This window comes from Protopterus annectens, chromosome 2.part0, assembly GCF_019279795.1.
Source record: "Protopterus annectens isolate FY-2018-M chromosome 2.part0, PAN1.0, whole genome shotgun sequence".
NCBI lineage: Eukaryota > Metazoa > Chordata > Ceratodontiformes > Protopteridae > Protopterus > Protopterus annectens.
This window is the reverse complement of record NC_056728.1, coordinates 193,148,148-193,171,627: the sequence shown is the minus strand read 5'-3', so window position 1 is coordinate 193,171,627 and position 23,480 is coordinate 193,148,148. Positions and strand designations below refer to the sequence as shown.

General features: G+C 42.9%; 1 protein-coding gene across 1 annotated transcript in view; it reads left to right on the top strand.

The window, feature by feature from the left end:
• EPB41L5 (erythrocyte membrane protein band 4.1 like 5) overlaps positions 1–23,480 on the top strand; it is a gene marked incomplete in the record, with an annotated part of 2,576,260 nt that overhangs the window by 884,970 nt on the left and 1,667,810 nt on the right. Inside the window, 1 exon segment of the mRNA XM_044060661.1 lies at positions 1,645–1,733. Coding sequence (XP_043916596.1) covers positions 1,645–1,733 — 89 coding nt within the window.

Sequence of the window (23,480 nt, the reverse complement as noted above, 5' to 3'; positions counted from 1 at the left end):
TTACTGATTAGTAGTTAGTTACACAGACTGGACTCTGTGTAAAGATGTAATTCTAATCTGATAAACATCTTTGGGCAAGTGCTGTTCAGGAGGCAATGGGTCAGGGCCAGCTGGAGTGTCAGAGATTGCTTTAGGTTTACCAGACATAAGTATGGTGGTACTGGGGCCAGTGTCTAAGTTGTGATGAATGGAGGTGGGAATTTTGAGTGATGACAAATAAGATGTGACAGCATGGCTCTTCGAGTGACGCGACTGGCAAGTGGAGTGTGGTATGTGTTGGTACTTAGCTCTGGAGTGCGATACGGGTTAGTGCGCAGCTCTGGAGTGTGGCATGGGTTGGTGCTTTGCTCACTCTTGTTGTGAGCTCCTTTTGAAATTGTTAATACTGGGGTTTAATGTTAACCGAGACTGACAAGTGTCTGACTTGAACTCAGGAATCCAAGGTTCGATTAGCAGCTTTGGAGCTTGATGGTATAGCTAGGAGGATGGATATGCCCATCCTGTGGAGAACGTGTGAGTTCTGGGCAACTCAAGTCACCTCTGTCACTCTCATCATTGTTAGAGGGCAGGGGTCTAGTCTAAAAGATGGGGGCTGGTGTAGGTAATGACATGGATATAACATCCAAGACAGGGATGATTGCCATTGTAGACTGCTTGCATTTTGATCAAGGGAGCACAGGTGGTTTCTACATTAATGTAGATACCTGTGTTACCGCCCAAGGGAGGAATAGTTAGGGCCTTAAAACAAAATAGCTCTCATAAGTACGATGCCTGCAAGAGCACTGAACTTTCTCATGTTTGCCTAGATGACTGCCCCTTCAGGCAGCACACTCCCTAGGAGATCTGAAGGAATTTGCTCAGCCCTAGGTCATGAATAGGCTGGAGTCCATAGGCAGAGGAGAGGAGGAATGGCTGTATAGCAGTGCTTTGTAGAGAGCCAGGATCATGCTAGGGGGTGCAGAGAAAGACAGCTCACAGTTTTCAATGCTGCTTTTTCATTGAAGGGTTTTGAAGGATGAAGGCAATTCAGTGAAGTGCAGCTAAAATGTTATAGGATTTGAGAATGAAGATGACCATGAATTTATAGAAACTTCCTTTTTTGTGTGTGTGTGTGTGTGTGTAAACAGTGAATGGGAAGATAGTGCTCTCTAGAAAAAAAAGCAAATGTAATATCTTCATAAGAGATTTGAAAGCAGTAGTATTGAGGGTTACATAGGGAAACATTTATGAATTAAAAAGGACAGTAAAGGGAAGGAATAGAGACTGTAGAGAAATAGAGGAAAGATGTCACATTTCATTAATGTAGTGGGAAGGGTACAGAGAACATTAGAAATGATAAAATGATGCAAAATACTCTTGGTATTTAATTATGTATTTATTACATTGTGGACAGTCACTTTATTGTGGTCTATTAGTGTTTGTTTTTATATGGTACTTCACAGGCTTGCTGGTTGTGTGACTGGAAAGATGCCAGTCTTTGACTTGCATCCATAGAAGTCCAGTAGTTGATACAACAATTAAGACAGTTTTTTTTTATTGTTTTATGTGATTTTTTCTTTAATAAGATTGTGCATTGTGCCTCTGCTACTGGTGAGAGAGACGGAAGTACCATATAAAGTAAGCTAACCAGTTTTCATTTTTTAGGCCAGGGATGGGAATGAATACCGTCTGGGACTCACACCAACTGGTGTCCTGGTGTTTGAAGGTGCAACCAAAATTGGCCTTTTTTTCTGGTGAGTTAAAACCAACTTGTCATTTTAGGTTTTCTTCTTAAAATATTCCTCTCTGTATTTTTAAGTTTACTTGATTTGAATTTATGGTAAAAATTTTGCCAAAACATTTTTCACACAAGTTGTATTAAAACAGCCTGGATTTGCTGAACTGGTAGCTGCAGACATTGCATAAATAAAATAAAAAAGGTTGGCGATGGGTAAAGGAGCACATATCTGCTGAGTACTTTGCTTATTTATTGCCATTTGATTACCGGGAAAGTCCAAGTGGTTAGAAGCCTATTTTCAGCAGAGAACCTGGGCAGAAAAGCTCCAAATTTTTGTAACCTATTTTAAGAGCAATAATTTTATAATCTTCAAAAATATCTGCAATTTTAATAATTATAACAAATTAGACATAATATAAAAATAATGTCATATATCTTGTATCGATTCTTAACCAATCATTTAATATTTAGAGAAATTTTAGGCAGCTTGTAGAGAAATTAAAGTTAAGTTAGTATAATAGGAATATGAATTGCAATATGACGTGAGGGGAAAAACAGGCTTACGGTGTATTTAGAGAGAGGATCGGGAAGGTGAATTGGATAGCAGTAAAAAAGTAAGTGAAGAAGGGGAGAGTAAGGAGGAATATGGAGTGGAAAAGTAGTTGTTCTTATATAGGGAATATAGTTTATCCTGCTTTTGAGCAAGAACAGAGTTGGATTTTAGGTAGGAAGTCTTTCAGAATGGTTTTGAAAGATGAGTTAGAGGGTATAGACCTGATGGATACAGGTAGAGTTCCAGGTTAGCAACCTTGCACGAGTACAGACAATGCCCAGCAGATTTGTTATATTTGTAGACGGACAGGAGTTTTTGGTCACTGGATTGCAGTGACTGGGAACATAGTAGTCTAGAATGTTTTTTAGTGCTGAACAGGCAGATGGATGCTAGATAATTTTATAGGTGGTAAGAAGTTGTGTATATGTTAGTTAATGAGGCAGTTCTAACTAATTAAGGCTTTTCAGTGCAATACAGTGGTGGGCTCTGAAAGGGGGGTATGTGCTGCAAATTTAGCAATTCTGTTACAGCATTACGTTTTAATATTTGTGAAGCCTGGAGGATAGTAAGAAGTGCCTTACAGAAGAGTGGGGAGGAGATAAGTAGTGGCAAGTGTAGTTGCATTGGTGAGAAAGTTTTTCTTGGCTCTAAAACGTCATTTTCAGTATAGTGTAGTACATATATTTGAGTGAAGTGCAGATTTAAATTACCTCCTGTTGCAGGGTCACTTCTGAGCAGTAATGTTTGTCATGATAGTCTCCAGAACAAGTTTTGAAACTTATTGAAGAATGCTACTGTGCGTAATTCTGCATAAATGAGGTTATTCATTCTCGACATAAATGTATTGCAAATGTCTCTCATATTTTTTGTTCATACGAGTGGCATAAGTAATCCATTGATGATTTCTTACAATATATAAATTTATGTATGCTTATCACAGTTATTTAATGTTTTTTTTCAAAAGTTTTTATAAGAGAAAGATCATAATTTTAAGGAAAATGTCAGTAATTTCTTTTAAAAAGGCAGCCTACTCACATACCTGTAGTCTTGCAAGCAGCTTGTTGTAAACTGGCACTCAAGTTGTTTGACTTATTTCTGCAGCAGCGTTGTGTTTGAAAAGACATGAAAGATATTGCACAGCTGTTAGCTAATTTAGATGCTAAAAGTGATTTCCTAAAGGTGCTGCTATAGCAGGAGCAGGTAAGAAAGGTTCTCATTTAATCAGTTATGCCTACAGTGGACTGGATGCTTCAATGAGGTTTGTTGTGAAGAGCCTGCTCAGCCCTCAGCCCTTCCTTGTACATGTTAAGATGGAGCTTCTCAATATGCCTTAATCCTGAGAGCTTGCTTGGAAAGCCTGTTAAAATGTGTTAAATCTGTGACAGGAGAAGGGAAAATGGTGACGGCAGTGACATGTATTTACTTTGAAATTGACTGCAGTAGTAAGTCATAAAACAATAGCTCATTGTCCAACAAAGCTGACTTGGTGTGGGCATGTTTTTCTGTAGCTGTCTTATTGCTTTGAGAAGGCCATTGCTGGCCTGTCCACCTGTATTTACCATTTGGTGAGTCCCATCTAAATAGTGTTAGCATGTGCCTTCATTTCTTAACACTGTTATGAAGAGTGGTGATCACCTACCTGTGTTTTTACAGGTGTTTTATAATCGGGCATTTGGCCTTACACTAGTTCCTTTTTTATCAAGTGTACCACTTAAAATTAATAAGACAGTATGTCTTTCCATCAAAAGCCAGTGAATAAATTTGCTTTCACTACACAAATTGCACCTAACTATGTTCTTCGTGTTTCACTGTTGCAGTCATTACACTTGGGTAATCTGCTGGCAGGTTGCCCTCAGTCGGCCTGAATAACAAAGTCTTGGGTCCTGCGTCGGTTGCTGTTTCCTCTTCCATGACTTCAGGTCATCAGGGATATAAAACATGCAGTCGACACCATTTTATTTCGCCTTTCTTGCCGCACGGTGCTTAAAGCAGAAGCAGTTCACAAGTGCCGGTCAGCCAACTCCTGAAATTTTTGCATTCGAGTTTCAGAACTGAAGTCTTCAAACTAAAGCCAAGTACCCCGTTGGAGAAACTTTTTCTTGCTCCTTACCGATGTCAGTAAAAGTTAATAATTGCATTACTGGTAGGAAACAAATACCTCATAAGGATTTTCATTTGTACTGTATTCCTTGCCTAGGCCCAGATCATAACATGCCTTGCTGTTGGTTTTGTGCTAGATTTAACCAACGCACTATTAAGCATCGGTATATTTTTGCTTCTAAATATTTTGGATCAAGATTTAATTATCCTGAAATGTCATCGGTTAGCAATCCGACTACCGGAGTTCACAAAAAATGCAAAGAAAAAGACAGACAGTAGAGGTCCAAAACAGACGACGAAGCTTCACCTAAGCCAGTCGCCGGTTCGCCGGTACTCAGTGAGGCGCTTTCGCAGCCCCTGATACCTGCTTCTTTTGAGTCGCAGGCCTCTACCGAGACCCATTCGGAGTCCGGTATGCCGCAAGATTCTCAAGAGTATTGAACCCGGGGATGTCTCTCCCTTGGATGGGTCCAGAGCCGCTGAGCAGGCACCGGCTTCTGAGGGTGTTTTCAGGCCTCAACATTTTTATATTAAACTGACGCCAGCCTCAAAAACAAGATCAAAAACTTCTATGTCTAAAAAACCAATGCATGAGCCACGTGCCCAGGCCCCTATACCTAAAAACAGATGATCAAAATGGCTGAGGACTTAATTACCTTGATCAGGGGTTCCCAACCCCCCCCCCCCTCCCTGCTAAGAGGCCTAGGCAAGGCACTGATTATGAATCTTCAGATGAGGTTTCCATTTCTTCTGATTCCTCTTCTGATCAGGAATTTTCTGTTCCACCCTATGAGGATTTTGATGCAGAGGAATCCATCCCATCTGCATCTCCTCCTGAGGATTACTCTTTTGGAGAAACTTTGCATACTTTAAGGGAACATTTTCATTGGGAGAGTCAGGAGTTCTCTGAATCAAAATAGAGGCTTAGGGATTTTCTTCTTCCTTAGCATAGGCCTTTGGCAATACCCTCCTGTATTAGACATTGTTGATGGTGTTTTTGGAATCAAGCATGGCTCCTGATTCTCTACCTCCGGCTCCTAGTAAGCCAGACAGGTATTACAGGGTTCCTGACTCTCTCAAATTGCTATTCAAAAATCCTACTGCAGATCCTGAGACTATTTCACAGGGTCCCAAGGGTGTAAAGACCTCTACAGCCAAAAATCCTACCCCCTCTGACAGAAATTCCAGGGTGCTGGACAGATGGGGAAAGAAGGTTTATACGTCTGCAACCTTGGCAAATTAGGGCCTTAAACTTCCAGTTTCATATGCTTAAATATCAACAGCATGTTATGGATTTACTGAAACAGAAAATGATGATTTCTGATTCTGTGGAAAATAAAGAATTACAGGATTTATTGCATTCAGCAGAACAGGTTGGAAAACATACTTTGCAATGTGGGTTTGATTCCCTGGAGGCCTCTTGCAGGGCCACAGTTACTGGATCTGTGATTAGAAGGCATGCTTGGCTCAAGGAGCAAATTCTCCCTGATCATGTTAAAGCTAAATTGTTTGATGCCACCTTGCAGCATGATACTCTGTTTGGTAATAAGGCAGAAGAGCTTTTAAAGAAAATGGAAGACAAAGCTAAATCTATGCAAACTGTAAAAGATTTCTTGCAAGTGCAGCCACCCAGGTTCAGTGGGCACTGGCCTACTAAAAATTGGTCCTTTCCTGTGTCCAAAAGAGCCACTCAAAGCAAATCCAGGCACTCAAAAGTCTCCAGATACCAATCACAGGGTTCTTACAGGTCAAAGCAATGGGGTGCCTCCACCTCCAAATCTAGAGGAAACAAAGCACAACCCTACAGTAAACAGTCTCAATGACTTCCCTCTACCTTCACCAAGCACTTATCTTTTGGCAGCTCCCTTGGGGGGAAAACTAGCACTTCATGCTCAAAATTGGCAGTTAATTACCCAGGACAAGTGGGTATTAAACATAGTATCCCAGGGGTACAGATTTCATTTCCATACTTTGCCAATTCCAAACGGTTGGCCAGATCTGCCACAAAATCAGTAGGCAGAGGCTCAGAAACAAGTTATGTCCCTCATGGATATGGGGGCTATTCACCCTGTACCAGAAAAGGAAAAAGGACAAGGTTTTTATTCAAGACTTTTCCTGGTACCCAGAAAAGACAATGCCTGGCATCCAATACTAGACATCGATTTTGAACATGTTCCTGGACATTCCAAAATTCCAAATGCTGACTTTACAACAGCTACTGCCTATGCTGGGCAGGAACGCTTGGTTAGCGACTCTAGACTTAAAAGAAGCATACCTGCATATCCCACTAAGGGAATCATGCAGAAGATACCTCCGCTTCAAGGCAGGTTTTTTGCATACCAATTCTCTGCACTGCCCTTTGCCTTATCTACTGCGCCCAGGGTCTTTACAAAGTGCCTGGCACCAGTAATTGCATTTTGCAGACAAAGAAGCATACAAATTTATCCTCATCTGGACGACTGTCCCATTCATGCAGAAGAAAAGGACACTCTTCTTCAACATCTGGTGTTTGTAAAAAGGCTTCTAACATGCCTAGGGTACACAATAAATGAAAAGAAATCCCAACTGGTACCCTCTCAAATAATTACATTCCTGAATGCAAGCTTGAATACAACTGCCAGATGGCTTACCTTGCGCCAGACAAACAAAGGCAACTGACAACATACTTCAAATGGCAACAAAAACCCAGTTATCTGCAAGGCAAATTCTGCAGGCTTTGGGGTTCATGGCATCCTGCATTCTACTAATTCTATATGCGAGACTGCATATAAGGAAACTTCAATGGTACCTAAAAAGTTTATGGAGTCAACATCGTCACAGTTTGGAAACCATTATTCCTCTCATTCCCTGCCTACAGCAGGAGTTTCTTTGGTGGGCAGAGACCTGTCACCAAAACAAGGGACTGTCATTCACTCTACCCCCCTGCTACCCAAACCCTAACTACAGACGCATCAGACTATGCTTGGGGGGCCCACATGGCAGGGAGATGCATTCAGGGCAAATGGAGCCCAAAGCAAATCCATCTGCATATCAACCGGAAAGAGATGAAAGCTGTTAAGAATGCTCTGACAGCCTTCAAGGACTTACTTCATCCAGGACAACTACTGATGAAGACGGACAACACCACGGTTATGTGGTACATAAACAAGCAGGGGGGTACACATTCCTACCCCCTTTGCAGACTAGTCATGGCATTGTGAAACACAGCTTTGACTTACCAAATACATCTTCAAGCTCAATTCCTGCCAGGAAAACAAAATACTCTGGCAGACAACCTAAGCAGAAATCTTATGGACCCGCACGAATGGAAGCTGGATCCACAAATCTTCAGCATGTTAACACAGAAGTGGGGGAGGCCAGACATAGCTCTATTTGCCTCTTTCCAAAATTATCAGCTGGACAAATTCTGCACAAGAACTTATCACAGAAAAGCATGGAAAGTGGATGCCCTATCCTTCACTTGGAAAAAACTTTTAGTCTATGCCTTTCCCCCTCTGCCTCTTCTCTCCAAGGTCTTACTAAAAGTCAGACAGGAAAAAACAAAAATGATCCTAGTTGCTCCGGACTGGCCTCGCCAGCACTGGTACCCAATTCTAAGGAATATGTCTCAACTTCCTCCTTGGTACTTGCCTCAAATACCTCATCTACTGTCTCAGCAGAACAGTCAAATTCTGCACACTCCGCTCCAAACACTGAACCTTGCAGCATGGCTGATCATTTAATTATTCAAACACCACCTTTCAGTAAATCTGTGATGGATGTCATTTTGGAAGCCAGAAGTCGTAGTAGTAGAAAATCTTATGCTGATAAATGGAAGAGATTCTGTGCTTGGAACCAAGCGCAAGGAACGGACATAGCAAAGCCCAGTATTCCTCAGATTTCTCAATATTTGACTGAGATGCTTGACAAGGGCCTATCTTTTTCTTCAATAAAACTACATGCCTCTGCCATCTCGACTCATTACAACACGGAGCCTCCCCTCTTTTCTCATCCTCTGCTTAAACAGTATCTTAGAGTGGCCAAAAATTTAGGGCCTTCCAGAAGATCACCAACTCTTGCATGGGACCTCAACTTTGTGCTGGAAAAACTCACCCTGCCTCCTTTTGAACCAGCAGCTACTGCGGATATAAAATTTCTATCATGGAAAACAGCTTTTCTATTGGTAGTCACTTCAGCAAGAAGGCTTTCAGAACTACAGGCTCTCATGGCTGTGGAGCCTTTTATTACATTTTACCCAGACAGGGTGTTCCTCAGGACCAATCCTTCTTTTATGCCCAAGGTGGTATCCAGTGTGGCTCTTAACCAGACAATGCACCTGCCAACATTTTACTCAAATCCGCAGAACAAGGGGGGGGCGGATTCTGCATTCATTGGATGTACACAGACAACTAAGATTCTACTTAAACAGGATCAAATCTCTAAGGAAGTCTGAGCAACTACTGGTAGCATTTGCTGCTAGGTCAGAGGGGAAGACTATATCAAAGCAGACTATTTCTAAGTGGATAAGCCACTGCATTCGATTCTGCTACTTGCACCATGGTAAACCCGTGCCCAAGGGGATCAGGTCACTTTCCACCAGGGCTGCCTCTACCTCAGCATCTTTTCTCAGAGGGGTTCCAACCAGACATTCTAGAGGCTGCTGCTTGGAGCTCTGTTCATATCTTCACAAAGCGTTATCATTTGCTTCTCTTCTCCAAATCCAGGGCAGGCTTTGCCACTGCAGTTCTGCAGGGCCTTATAGCCGCTCCTAATGCTATTTAGTTCCATCCTCCCATCCATAGCTTTGGGATTCTACCCAAATGTAATGACTGCAACAGTGAAACACGAAGAACATAGTACAGTTGTGTACACTTACCATAAATGTAGATGTTCGAGTGTATTCACTGTTGCAGTCCAGGTTACCCACTCTCCATCCCCCTTTTCTAGAACTTTTCTTTCCTTCACTACATACTAAAGTTTTTGTGGTGTATTTGCTTTTAGATGAAGGTAAAGTTTATGTTGCTAAAAGTGCATTTACATATGCATTTCTGTTTTATTTATATATATATATATATATATATATATATATGTATATATATATATATATATATATATATATATATATATATATATATATATATATATATATATATAAAATATTTTGCTCCCTATTTGAGGGGCACCTGACATCTGGGGCAAGAAAAACTGAATAAAATGGCGTCGGCTGTATGTTTTATACCCCTGACGACCTGACGTCATGGAAGTGTAATGACTGCAACAGTGAATACACTCGAACATCTACATTTATGTAAGTGTACACAACTGTACTTTTTTCACACAGTGTGCTTTGGTTTAAATGTAGAAAAGCAGCGTGACTTGATGCTGGAAATGTCATCTGTAGGTCAGCGTTTCAGGACACGACTCACTATGTGGAAAAAAGGAATATTGTTAGACATATTGTTTCAACTTCTAAACAAATGGAAGAAAAGAGAAATCAGTAGTAGAGGTACTAGAAGTGAGGGTGGTATGTTCATAGGTGTGTACTAGGCTGATGGCCCTGGAGCCTATATAAGCCTAGCCCAAGAAGATTCCCTGGCATTATGCTGCCCGAAGTTAGTTCCCAGTGCCCCTGTTAAGCAAGGCCATTGAGGTGTTCCCAGGGTGAACTTCCTTTTCCCATCCATTCGTCAAGATTTCTCTGAGTGCCAGTGAAGTGCTTTGCGTGACGTGAATGGAGAATTTGTTTCAGAGTATGGGAAGTCACTAGGTTAGGAACATGTCCCTCAAGCATGTTCTGTTAATTGTAGTTATGAGGTTTAGGGCACGGTGGTGTGGTGTCGTCTCACAGCAGGAGGTTCTCTGGTTCGATTCTTGGCTGGGGTGCCTTATGCGTTGAGTCTGCATGTCCTCCCTGTGTTCGTGTGGGTTTCCTCCCACATCTCAAAGACATGCTGTAGGTGGATTGGACACTCCAAACTGGCTCTAGGTGTGCGTGTGTGCATGTGTGTGCCTTCTGTGGAAGGTTGGGCGCCAGGCTGGCAACTTGACACTAAAACTCCACCGTCAGTCATGAGCGGACAGGTGATCTGCTGTGGCGACCCCTAACCTGAAAAAGCCGAAAGAAGAAGAAAGTTTAGGTCCCTGGAGCATGTGGCACGGAGGGTGTAGCATATCTAACGGCTCTTGGTCAGACATGGGTTTGTAGGTCAAGCAGAGATCTCTAAGTAGGCAATATGAGACAGAGTATAGCTGGAGTTTTTTTGTGTGTCAGTATAGGGCATATGTCTAAGGCCTATGATCCTCTTAGTTAGGTATTTTTGTGGCCCTTTCCAGTTGTAGGTATCTAGTGAGGTACATACCAAATGGGGTGTTATATTCTTTGGGTCTATCTTAAAATCTCGAAGAGGTGTTACATTGAACGCCTCTTCAACGACACACAAACCCCAAATGCACTAAACTGCTAACAGTCAAAACAGCGATTTCTTTCTCTGGGAAAGAAATCGCTAGTACCAAACACACACACGCAGACACACTATTTAAAACATAACTAAGTGGGGGGGCTGTGCCCCCCCCCCAAGTAAATATACCAACTCTGAGATCGCACTACAGTGGGGTAAAGGGCAATGCTACGTCTCAGGCCCAGCAACTTTTTTCCCTGGGAAAAAAATCGTTGGCGTGAGCCTTTGCTATTTTCAGACTTCGCTCTTTTTGTGCCGCTGAAGAGATGTGCGATGTAACGCCTCTTCGCGATTGTAATATAGACCCATATTCTATAATAGGTCTAATGAGGAATGTGTAAATAGGGATTATGACCTCTGTCTTCCTGGATGAGAAACCTTTTGTGATGAAATGTGCTGCATAGAAGGGCTTTCTGACCACAGCAGCAATGTGGTTATCAAAGGAGAGGCTGCTGTCAACCTGTGTCCCCAGGTCTCATCACTCCTTCAGTGTTTTAGTGTACTACCGCCTATGTGGTAGTTCATGGGCACTGAATTTTTCCCAAAGGGAATGACAATGCACTTTTTCGCATTGAGCTTAAGGCCATGGTTCTTGCACCAGTCATTGGTCTCAGTGAGGCCTTGTAGGATGTCTACATCAGTTGGAGAATCAGTAATGGCTCCCAGTTTGCAGTATTCTGTGAACTTGTTCAACCAGAATCCCTTTGTGGTGGCTTGGACTTATGAGAAGTAGATGCCAAAAAGGAGAGGACCCAGGACGGATCCCTGTGGGAACACAACTTGTAACTGGTCGGTAGTCAGATTTAGAATCCGCTACTTTTACAGTGTGGGTTCTGTCACTGAGCCAATTGGCTACCCATCTTTTGACATAAGGGTTTGTGCCTAGTTTAGTGAGTCTATCTATGATTCCTGAGTGAGGGATGATGTTGAAGGCTTTGGCAAGGTCTAGGTAGGCTTTTTGAACTACCTTGCCCTCATCCACAGCTCTGGTGACAGACTCAGTCTTATCAGGTTAAGCAGGCATGATCTACCTTTCACAAACCCAAACTGTGTGGGGTCCAGAGTTGGGGATTCCCTACATCTGTTAATAAGGTCCGTGATGATCCGCTCCATGGCCTTGCATATCAAACTTGTCGGGCTAATGGGACAGTAGTTCCCAGGATCTGTAGTCACTCCCCCTTCGTGGAATGAGATGACCATAGCAGTGTGCCATTCGGCAAGAACAAAGCCTGAAACGAGGCTGTGATTGAACATGGTACTTGGGTGTGGTGCCAGTTCATTTTGTAGTTCATGTAGGACACAGCCCGGGATATTGTCAGGTCCCATGGATGCTGTATTCTTGGCTTTGGACAGTGCATTTTTTACCTGTGTAGCCGTGATGATAGGGACTTGGCATTCCTCAGGTATTCTGATGGGCCCTTTGGGGGGGGGGGTGAAAGGGGGGGTAACGTTCACACTGAACCTGTCGGCCAGTATGTTGGCAATATCATTTGGTTCTGTATATGTATTGCCTTTGTGCTGTAATTCAGAGCAGATCTGAGTATTGCCATGTAGACTCCTGACATAGCTATAGAATGCCTTTTAAGGTGTCTTTAGAATCTGCAGCAATTTTGTTTTCGTAGCTAGCTTTAGATGATTTGATAAGGGATCTCAGTTTTTTGCTGAGGCTAACAAGGTAGTTTTTCCAGTCTTGGGAGTTCACTCTTTCTGCAACAGTTTTTTCCTTCTGTTGTAGAGTTTGTTAATGGTAGGAGACTACCAGATTGACTTCCTTTTTTGGAGGAGCATGTCTTGGTTCTGTTTGGGATGGCCCTTTCCATGCACTTTTGCATGTGTTCATACAGTGCATTGGTGTAGATTCAGCAGTCATGCACCTATTCCATTTGCGTGGGCATTGTGAAGTTTGCCACCTCTGTTTTTAGAAGGCCAAAATTGGCTTTGGAGAAGTTTTTTTTACGGTGGTTTCCTTTAGTGGGTGGCGGGTGGAATGTGGATGTCCATGGTGATAAGTTTGTGGTCAGATCTGACCAGGGAGGAACTGATTTCAGGTGTAGAGCAACGGTCTCTCATGTTGTTAATGACCAGGTCAAGGATGTTTCTACCCCTGGTGGGGATAAGAATGAGTTGGTCCAAAACGCTGGAATTAATGTGATAAAAACAAAAACTCATGCTCTGCTTGAGCTTTCTGGAAACAGTGTCAACACTTTGAGTGGCTTACACATTTGGGATAGATTTGTCATTAAAAGTGCAAAGGATTTTCGACTGGAAACAGACTGCCTACCCTGCTTGGATTACTTTCAAATACTTAGTAATTCTGTATAATATTTCAAATTATATATATATATATTTTTTTTGACTTGGGACAAGTTTAAATTCGCTACTTCTACTAATATTTTCTGATCTGATTAATATACAGTGATTAACTAGATATATGTGGTTTGAAAATCTTCCACGCAGAGAAGTTTCTTACACTGTTTTGCTTTTGAACCCACTGTACTTGTTTAGTGGATTGTTTGAGACTTTGGGGATACCATGGAGATTACTTGTTTAAAAGTGCATAAAAAAAGATTTTTCAGCTTTTGTTCAGCCTTCTAAGATTAAACAGCTAGCCCAGATAGATGTCAGTATATAGTTTTGCATATTCAGAGCCTTTTCATGAAGTAGCAGGGTTCAGAATGTTTGAGATGACTAGCATAATTGTGAGCCAGTACTTGAGTGAGATTAAGTCATTACCACCAACAATAGATGTTCTTCGTGTTTCACTGTTGCAGTCATTACATTTGGGTAATCCTGCTGGCAGGTTGCCCTCAGTCACCCTGAATTCCAAAGTCCTGGGTCCTGTGTCGGCTGCTGTCACCCCTTCCCTGATGTCAGGGGTATAAAATATGCGGCCGACGCCATTTTCCTTCGTCTTTCTTGCCGCCCGAAGCAGAAGCAGTTCGCAAGTGCTGGTCAGCCGACTCCTGAGATTTTTGTGTTAGTTTCAGATCTGAAGTTTTCAATAAAGCTAAGTACCCCATTGGGGAAACTTTTTTTCTTGCTCCAAACCGATGTCAGAAAAAGTTAATTGTATTTCTTGTGGAAAGCAAATACCTCATAAAGGTCTTTGATTCTTACTGTCTTCCTTGTCTAGGCCCTGATCACAACATTGCTGGTTGTCGGTTTTGTGCTAGATTTAACCAACGCACTCTTAAGCGTCAGTATGATTTTGCTTTAAACTACTTTGGACGCTGGTTTAATTATCCAGAAATGTCGTCGGATAGCCATCTGACTAACTGAGGTCACAAGAGACGCAAAGAAAAGGAGAGAGACAGACAACTGAGGCCCAAGACCGATGAAGCTTCTCCTAAGCCAGTCACCGGTTCTCAGTAAGGCGCTTTCGTAGCCCCTGACGCCTGCTACTTTAGAGTCGCAGCCCGCTACCGACTTCCACGTGGAGTCGGCCATGCCGCTGGAAACCCAAGGTATTGGAGTCTCGGATACTATTCCTTCAGATGGGTCCGGAGCCGCTGAGCAGGCACCGGCTTCTGAGGGTGTATTCAGACCTAAACATCTTTACATTAAGCCAACCTCAGCTTCAAAGGCAAAGACTAAAGCACCTTCTAAAGCAAAGAAACTCAAGAGCCACGTGGACAGGCCTCTATGCCCAAAAAACAGATGCTCAAAATGGCCCAAGACTTACTTTGATCAGGGGTTCCCATCCCCCTCCTGATAAGAGGCCTAGGCAAGAGACTGACTATAAATCTTCAGATCAGGTTTCTATTTCTTCTGATTCCTCTTCTGACCAGGAATATTCTTTACCCCCCTATGAGGATTCTGATGCTGAAGAATCTATACCTTCAGCTTCTCCTCCAGAAGACTATTCTTTTGGGGACACCTTGCATACCATGAGGGAGCATTTCCACTGGGAGAGCCAAGATTTTTCAGAATCTAAAAAGATGCTCAGGGATTTCCTTTTACTACCTCAACACAGGCCATTAGCCATTCCACCTGTTAGATATTGTAGATGTGTTTTCGGAGTCTAGTCTTACCCCTGACTCCTTACCTCCAGCTTCTGTTAAGCTTGACAGATATTACAGGGTTCCTGACTCTCATAAATTCCTTTTTAAAAACCCTGCTGCAGACCCAGAAACTATTTCACAAGGTCCCAAAGGAGTTGAGGCTTCCGCTGCAAAAAACCCTACCCCCTCTGACAGACGTTCTAGGGCACTGGATAGATGGGGAAAAAAGGTTTACACATCTGCTACCTTGGCTATAAGGGCCTTAAACTGTCAGTTTCAGATGTTCAAATATCAACAACATGTCATGGCATTGCTTAAACAGAAAATGTTGTTAAACTCTGAATGTGCAGAAAACAAGGAAATGCAGAATTTATTGCATGCAGCTGAACAAGTTGGAAAGCATACTTTGCAATGTGGTTTTGATTCTTTGGAGGCCTCCTGCAGGGCCGCAGTTATGGGTTCTGTAATTAGGAGGCATGCTTGGTTAAAGGAACAAAATCTGCCTGATCATGTCAGTTAAATTATTAGATGCACCTTTACAGCATGATACTTTTTGGTGTTAAAGCAGAGGAGGTGTTAAAGAAAATGGAGGACAAAGCTAAATCTATGCAAACTGTCAAAGATTTTTTACAAGTACAGCCACCTAGGTTTAGTAGACACTGGCCTATAAAGAATTGGTCCTTTCCTGTGTCAGACCTCAAAGGGGCAGATCCAGATGCCCTAGAGGCAGATCCCAGGCGCAAGGTTCCTATAGGTCAAAGCAATGGGGTGCTTCTACCTCCAAAGTTGGAGAAGACAAATCACAACCATACAGGAAATAGTCCCAATGACTTCGCCCTGCCTGCACCAAGCACTTATCTCCTGGCAGCACCCTTGGGGGGAAAATTAGCACTTTTTTCTCAAAATTGGCACATTATAAATCAGGACAAGTGAGTTCTAAATATCGTGTCACAAGGGTACAAGTTCCATTTCCATACCCTGCCAAAGGCAAACTGCTGGCCAGATCTGCCAAAAAATCAATGGGCAGAGGCACAAAAACAAGTCTCATCCGTCATGGATATGGGGGCCATTCAACAAGTACCAGAGCAAGAGCTGGGACAAGGATTTTACTCACGACTGTTCTTGGTACTCATAAAGGACAAGACCTGGAGACCAATACTGGACCTATCTATTCTGAACACATTCCTGGATATACCAAAATTCAAGATGATTGCTTTGCAGCAGCCCCTGCCCATGCTGGGCAAGAACGCTTGGCTGGTGACGCTAGACCTAAGAGGCATACCTGCATATCCCAATCAGACAATTATGCAGAAGATGCCTCAGATTCAAGGCAGGCTCAATGCATTACCAATTCTCTGCACTGCCCTTTGGCTTATCTACTGCGCCCAGTGTCTTTACAAAGTGCCTGGCACCAGTAATTGCATTCTGCAGACAGAGAGGAATACAAATAAATCCTTACTTGGACTGTCTAATTCAAGCAGAGAACAAGGACATTCTTCTACAGCATCTGGCATATGTGCAAAGACTTCTAACATGCCTAGGCTATACAGTCAATGAAAAGAAATCAAAACTAGTACCCTCTCAAGAGATAATATTCCTGGGAGCAAGCTTAAATACAACTGCCCAGATGGCTTATTTCATGCCAGACAAACAAAGGCAACTGACAACCTCTTTCAAAATGTTGGCAACAAAGGCCCAGTTATCTGCAAGAAAAATTCTGCAGGCTTTGGACTTCATGGCATCCTGCATCCTATTAATTCCATATGCAAGACTACATATGAGGAAACTTCAATAGTACCTAAAAAGTGTTTGGACTCAACATTGCCACAGCCTGGAAACAATGATTACTCTTATTCCCTGCCTACAACAGGAGTTTTGATGGTGGGCAAAGGCTTGTCACCAAAACAAGGGACAGCCATTCACATTACCCCCAGACAGACACTAACAACGGATGCATCAGATTATGCCTGGGGGGCCCACATGGCAGGAAGATGCATTCAGGGTACATGGTCCTCAACCCAAATGCATCTACATATCAATCAAAAAGAGATGCTAGCTGTTCAGAATGCCCTGACAGCCTTCAAGGGCCTACTTCATTCGGGACAACTACTGATAAAGACAGACAACACCACGGTCATGTGGCATATAAACAAGCAGGGGGCACACATTCTTACCCCATTTGCAGACTAGTCATGACTTTGTGGGACACAGCACTAACTTACAAGTACATCTGCAGGCACAATTCCTGCCAGGAAGGAAAAATACTCTGGCAGACAAACTAAGCAGAAACCTCATGGATCCCCACGAGTGGCAGCTGGATCCACAAGTCATCAGCATGATAACAAGGAAATGGGGATGCCGGGACATGGATCTATTTGCCTCCCATCACAACCACCAACTAAAAAGATTCTGCACAAGGACTTATCACAGACAAGCATGGAAAGTGGACGCCTTATCTTTCAGCTGGAAAAACCTATCAGTATATAGGTTCATAGGTTCATAGGTTTATACTAGGCTATCTGCCCTAAGGCATTTATAAGCCTAGCCCAAATTATTGTGGCTTACGCCACCCCTTATATGAAAAAATACTGTGCCCATTAGTTTGTTGTGCCTCTGTCCAGCAGTGACCCAGAGATGATTCCCTGCAAACCTACGATCTCCCATCCACAGGTCTAGATTTCTCTTGAACAGAGTCAGCGAGGTGCTCTGCCTCACATGGACCGGGATTTTATTCCACAGCATAGGGAGTCTCTGAGTGATAAATCTATCCCTCCAGCACGTCCTATTTATATCCGGGTTTTAGTTGGACATGGCCTTGTATGTCAGGCACATGTCACCTCTGAGCAGACGGTATGCGACTGAATAGAGCTGGAGTTTCTTCAATCTGGCAGCATATGACAGATTTTGGAGTCCTTTATCCTTTTGGTGAGGAACTTTTGGGGTCTCTCCAATTGCTGCAGATGTCGGGTGAGATACATCCCGAATGGGGCATTGTACTCTATCATTGGTCTGATAAGTGAAGAGTACAGGGGAACAATGACCTCACTAGATCTGGATGTGAATCCCTTCATGATCAGGTGGGCAATGTAGAAGGTCTTTCTAACCACTTTAGCAATGTGAGTGTCAAAAGGCCACTGTCAACCTGGGTCCCCAGGTCCCTGATAACCTCTTCTGTGCTTAGTGGATTGCCACCTATATGGTAGCTTGGGGTTACCTTGTTTTTCCCGAGGGTATGACTATACATTTTTGGCGTTTAACTTCAGGCCATGGCTCTGGCACCAGCTATCTGTTTCGTGAGTCCTTCTGAAGGATATCAGTGTCCGATGCACTTTCCACTATGGCCCAGTTTGCAGTCATCTGCAAACTTTTGTTGGCCTGTACTAGATGCCCCTGTGGGACACCACTTGTGACCCAGCAACTCTAACCCTGTGGGTTCCATCTTGTGACATATGGGTTTACATTTAAGCTGGTAGTTTTTCTACAATACCGAGTGGGGTATTGTGTGCAAGGTCAAGGTAGGCTGTATGGACTGCCTTTCCTCATCAATGGCCTTGGTGACTATTTAAGGCATGATCTTCCCTTGACAAAGCCAAACTGGGTCGGGTCCAATGTCTGCAAGTCCCCTATATCTTTGTTTATGCCTTTCCCCCACTGCTTCTCCTGCCCATGGTACTCCTAAAAGCCAGACAAGAGAAGCCAAAAATGATACTGATTGCCCCAGACTGGCCGCGCCAGTACTGTTTTCCAATCCTAAAAAACTTGTCTCCATGCCCAGCTTGGACCTTACCTCAAATACCTCATCTACTGTCCCAGCAAAACAATCAGATCCTGCACCGCCAACTCAGGAATTTAAACCTGGCAGCATGGCGGATAATGTAGTCATACAAAACACACCTCTCAGTAAAGCTGTGATGAATGTCATTTTGGAGGCCAGAAGACCTAGTACTAGAAAATCTTATCCTGGAAAATGGAAGAGATTATGTGCTTGGAACCAGGCACAAGGAACTGATACAGCTGTGCCAAATATTCCTCAGATTTTGCAATACTTAACTGAGATGCTGGACAAAGGCCTATCTTTTTCATCTTTTAAAATTCATGCCTCTGCCATTTCGGCTCATTACAATTCAGAGCCACCAATCTTTTATCATCCCTTATTAAAACAGTATAAAAGGTTGGACACTAAGGAGGGAGAAAAGGACCTGTACCGATTGGCTAGACAGAGGGACCGAGCTAGTAAAGGTGTGCAGCAGGTAAGGGTGATAAAGGATAATGAGGGAAACGTACTCACAAGCGAGGAGAGTGTGTTGAGCAGATGGAAAGAGTACTTTGAGGGGTTGATGAATGAAGAGAATGAGAGGGAGAGAAGGTTGGATGATGTGTGGATAGTGAATCATGAAGTGCAGTGGATTAGCAAGGAAGAAGCAAGGATAGCTATGAAGAGGATGAAGAACGGAAAGGCTGTTGGTCCAGATGACATACCTGTGGAAGCATGGAGGTGTTTAGGTGAAATGGCAGTGGAGTTTTTAACTAGATTGTTTAATGAAATCTTGGAAAGTGAGAGGATGCCTGAGGAATGGAGAAAGTGTTTTGGTACCGATTTTTAAGAATAAGGGTGATGTGCAGAGCTGTAGTAACTACAGAGGGATTAAATTGATCAGTCACAGCATGAAGTTGTGGGAAAGAGTAGTGGAAGCTAGGTTAAGAAGGGGGGTGATGATTAGTGATCAGCAGTATGGTTTCATGCCAGGAAAGAGCACTACAGATGCGATATTTGCTCTGAGAGCGTTGATGGAGAAGTACAGAGAATGTCAGAAGGAGTTGCGTTGTGTCTTTGTGGATTTAGAGAGAGCATATGACAGGGTGCCTAGAGAGGAGTTGTGGTATTGTATGAGGAAGTCGGGAGTGTCAGAAGTATGTAAGAGTGGTACAGGATATGTACGAGGGTAGTGCGACAGCGGTGAGGTCTGCGGTGGGAGTGACAAATGTGTTTAAGGTGGTGGAGGTGGGATTACATCAAGGATCAGCTCTGAGCCCTTTCTTATTTGCAATGGTGATGGACAGGTTGACAGATGAGATCAGACAGGAGTCCCCGTGGAGTATGATGTTTGCAGATGACGTGATTTGTAGTGAGTGTAGGGAACAGGTGGAGGAAACCCTGGCGAGATGGAGATATGCTCTAGAGAGAAGAGGAATGAAGATCAGCAGGAATAAGACAGAATATATGTGTGTGAATGAGAGGGAGGATAGAGAAATGGTGAGGATGCAAGGAGTAGAGGTGGTGAAGGTGGATGAGTTTAAATACTTGGGATCAACAATTCAGAGTAAAGGTGAGTGTGGAAGAGAGGTGAAGAGAGTTACAGGCAGGATGGCATGGGTGGAGAAGAGTGTCAGGAGTGATTTGTGACAGACTAGTACCAGTAAGAGTGAAAGGGAAGGTCTACAAGAGGGTAGTGAGACCATCTGTTACATGGGTTGGAGACGGTGGCATTGACAAAAAGGCAGGAGTCTGAGCTTGACGTGGCAGAGTTGAAGATGTTAAGATTTGCACTGGGTGTGACGAGGATGGACAGGATATTAGAGGGTCAGCCCAGGTTGGAAGGTTTGGAGACAAAGCCAGAGAGGCAAGATTACGTTGGTTTGGACGTGCTGAGGAGGGATGCAGAGTATATTGGGAAAAAGATGCTAAGGATGAAGCTGCCAGGTAACAGGAAAAGAGGAAGTCCTAAGATAAGGTTTATGGATGTGGTGAGAGAGGACATGCAGGTGGTTGGTGTGACAGAGCAAGATGCAGAGGACATGAAGAAATGGAAACAGTTGATCTGTTGTGGTGACCCCTAACGGGGGCAGCCGAAAGATGACTACTGAATCCTCTGTAGTCTTGTTCTTAAATTGATAACATCTGGTGTTTTTGTTCTCCCATGTAAGATATTACGTTGAGAGAGACTGTAAATTGTGGAGAATTTGTGCGGCCTACAAATGACATGCCTTCTTCTACAAAGTGATACGAGATGAAAATGACTCAATCTGAGTGGGCTTTACCCGCTCATTTGTACTTCTAAAGACATTTCACATTCAGGTTCTCAACTTTTTTGTAAACAGTTGCAGCTTCAGAAAAAAGCTGGCAACTTTTATTAACTTCCCACTTGGCAGACCTTATACAAATAAAAAAGGATTATGAGTGGGTTGCTAGTTATAACCGACGTGTGTTTGATACATGGATGCCAAGAAATTCACCTAAATTGAGAAGCATGATCTACAAAAAAAACCACATCTAATTCCAGCACAAACCAAAACATTCCTAGGTGCATTTCCAAGCTTAATTTAATTATCTCCATAAGAAAGGAGAGTTGGTGGAAGTAAACTTGCAGTTTATCAACTGGAATTGCATGGGTTTCTCAAATCTCTTTACCAGTATTCAACAATAAAAAAAATAGCCAAGTATAAAAGCCCACTTTAGAACTCTGCTAGTGCAGAGGTATTGGTATCCCCAGGAAACTAACATAAAACAGAGACAAACAATGGTAGGAGCTCTGCAAATATTTCTGGATCATTTTCATCATAGGTTCATGGGTGTGTACTAGGCTAATGGTCCTGGAGCCTTTACAAACCTAGCCCATAGAAGTGCCCTGGCGTCATGCCGCCCAACCTTAGTTCCTAGTGTCTCTTTCAAGTAGAACCACTGGAGTTATCCCTGGAGTGAATTTTCTGTTTCCCATCCACTCATCAAGATTTCTCTTCTTCAGCTCAATATAATGACACTGATGCACTGTGACAGCAAAAAGGGAGGTGCAAGGTCTCACCAGCTTTTAATGTGGCAGTGGGCAGTCCATCAATACTTGGTCTTTATTTTCAAGGAGAGTACAAGTTGTGAGCAGAATTCTACAGCAGATCGATTTTCCTGACTGAGTGGGACTTGAGCTCTTCAGCCTTTCATCAAGTTTTAAAGTTGTGGAGGATACTAAAATTGCATGTGTTACCTATCTGAATGTACAGGTTCCACTGTTCTGCTCTTTAATTCATCACCCAAGCTTTTGGAAACTGGACGTTCTCATGTTCTTGTGAATAATAAGTGATGTATCCTTTTAGTTCCACTGATTCACAAAGTCATCCTGAAAACAACACTAAACCTGGCCAGGGCTGGTCTTAGGCTTGTTGGAAGAATTTGACCTAGTAAGGTCCCACTCCCTCAAGGGGCCCCACATTAGGCTTTGACAGGGTCATTATGCCTTACATGACCTGGAAAATTGCCTATGAGCCACTACAGTAAAGTGCAAGGCTTTCTCCTGCTACAGTCTTAACTCCCATAGTAGTTACAAGTCCAGTATTAGTAAGTGCACCTTTACTCACTGTTGCATGGAGCACAGTATAAGCTGCTCACACTCCCACAGTAGACATTTGCACACCAAGGTTGGACTAACCTTCTGGTTTTGTGTTCTACTCCAGTTACTGTATCAGCAGATAAGACCAGGCTTATTATGAAGACTGATAGAGGGTTACTGTTTTCTTTTGCTTCTCTGGCTGATGTGGAGTTTGTGAATATTTGTTAATAAAGTTACAAGAAATAACTGTAGAATAGTTGGTCACAGGTAGCATGAAAATAAAAACTAGCATAAAAAATGCAGAAACTGTTCCTGCTTCATAAAGGCCCTTTTCAATACTAAATCATGATTATAAAACGTTCATGACTATAATGGCTACAAGAATGGCAAAAGTAATGCCAAAATTGATAGATATGGATACATGTGGTTTTGTGGAGAGGAGACAAACGTTTGGTAATATTAACAGAACGTTGATGATCCAGAGGGATGCAGAATGTAAGAAAATACCATTGTTGTTGATGGGTCTTGATGCAGAGAAGGCATCTGACAGAGTAAGCTGAGACTTTATGAGCAGGGCAATGGAAGCATTTATATTTCCTGGAAAAAACGTATACGGTTGATTAGGAGGATATATGAGGGATTGGAGGTGCAAATTTTGAAGTGCGTGTGGTATTCTGATTTCTGCTTAAACAGAGGAACCAGGTAGGGGTGTCGTCTTTCCCCTTTAATGTTCTTTGTGTTTCACTGTTGCAGTCATCACATTTGGGTTATCTGCCTGCAGGTAGCCCTCAGCCAGAGTCTTCGGATTCCTGCATCGGATGCTGTCTTTTCTTCCATGACGTCAGGTAGTCAGGGGTATAAAACATGCAGCCGATGCCCTTACATCAGTCTTTCTTGCCGTGCGGTGCCCGAAGCAGAAGCAATTCACAAGTGCCGGCCAGCTGACTCCTGAAATTATCGTTTTCAAGTTTCAGATCCAAAGTCTTCAAAAAAGAAAAGTACCCCGTTGGGGATCCTTTTTCTTGCTCCAAACGATGTCAGTAAAAATTAACAATGGTCTTACCTGTGGAAAGCAAGTACTTCATAGAGATTTTTCATTTGCACTGCTTCCCCTGTTTAGGCCCAGGCCATGACGTCCCTCGCTGTCAGTTTTGTACCTTGTTTAACCCTCAGACTATTAGTCATCGGGCTATCTTTGCAGCAAATTACTTTTGCACTCTGTCTCAGTACTCTGAAATGGCTTTGTTAAGCCATCCAGCTTCCGATCTTCCGAAAAAACGTAAGGATATAAAGACAGAGACAGACCGCATAGGTCCAAAACTGCCGATGATGCTTACGTTAAGCTAGTTGCCA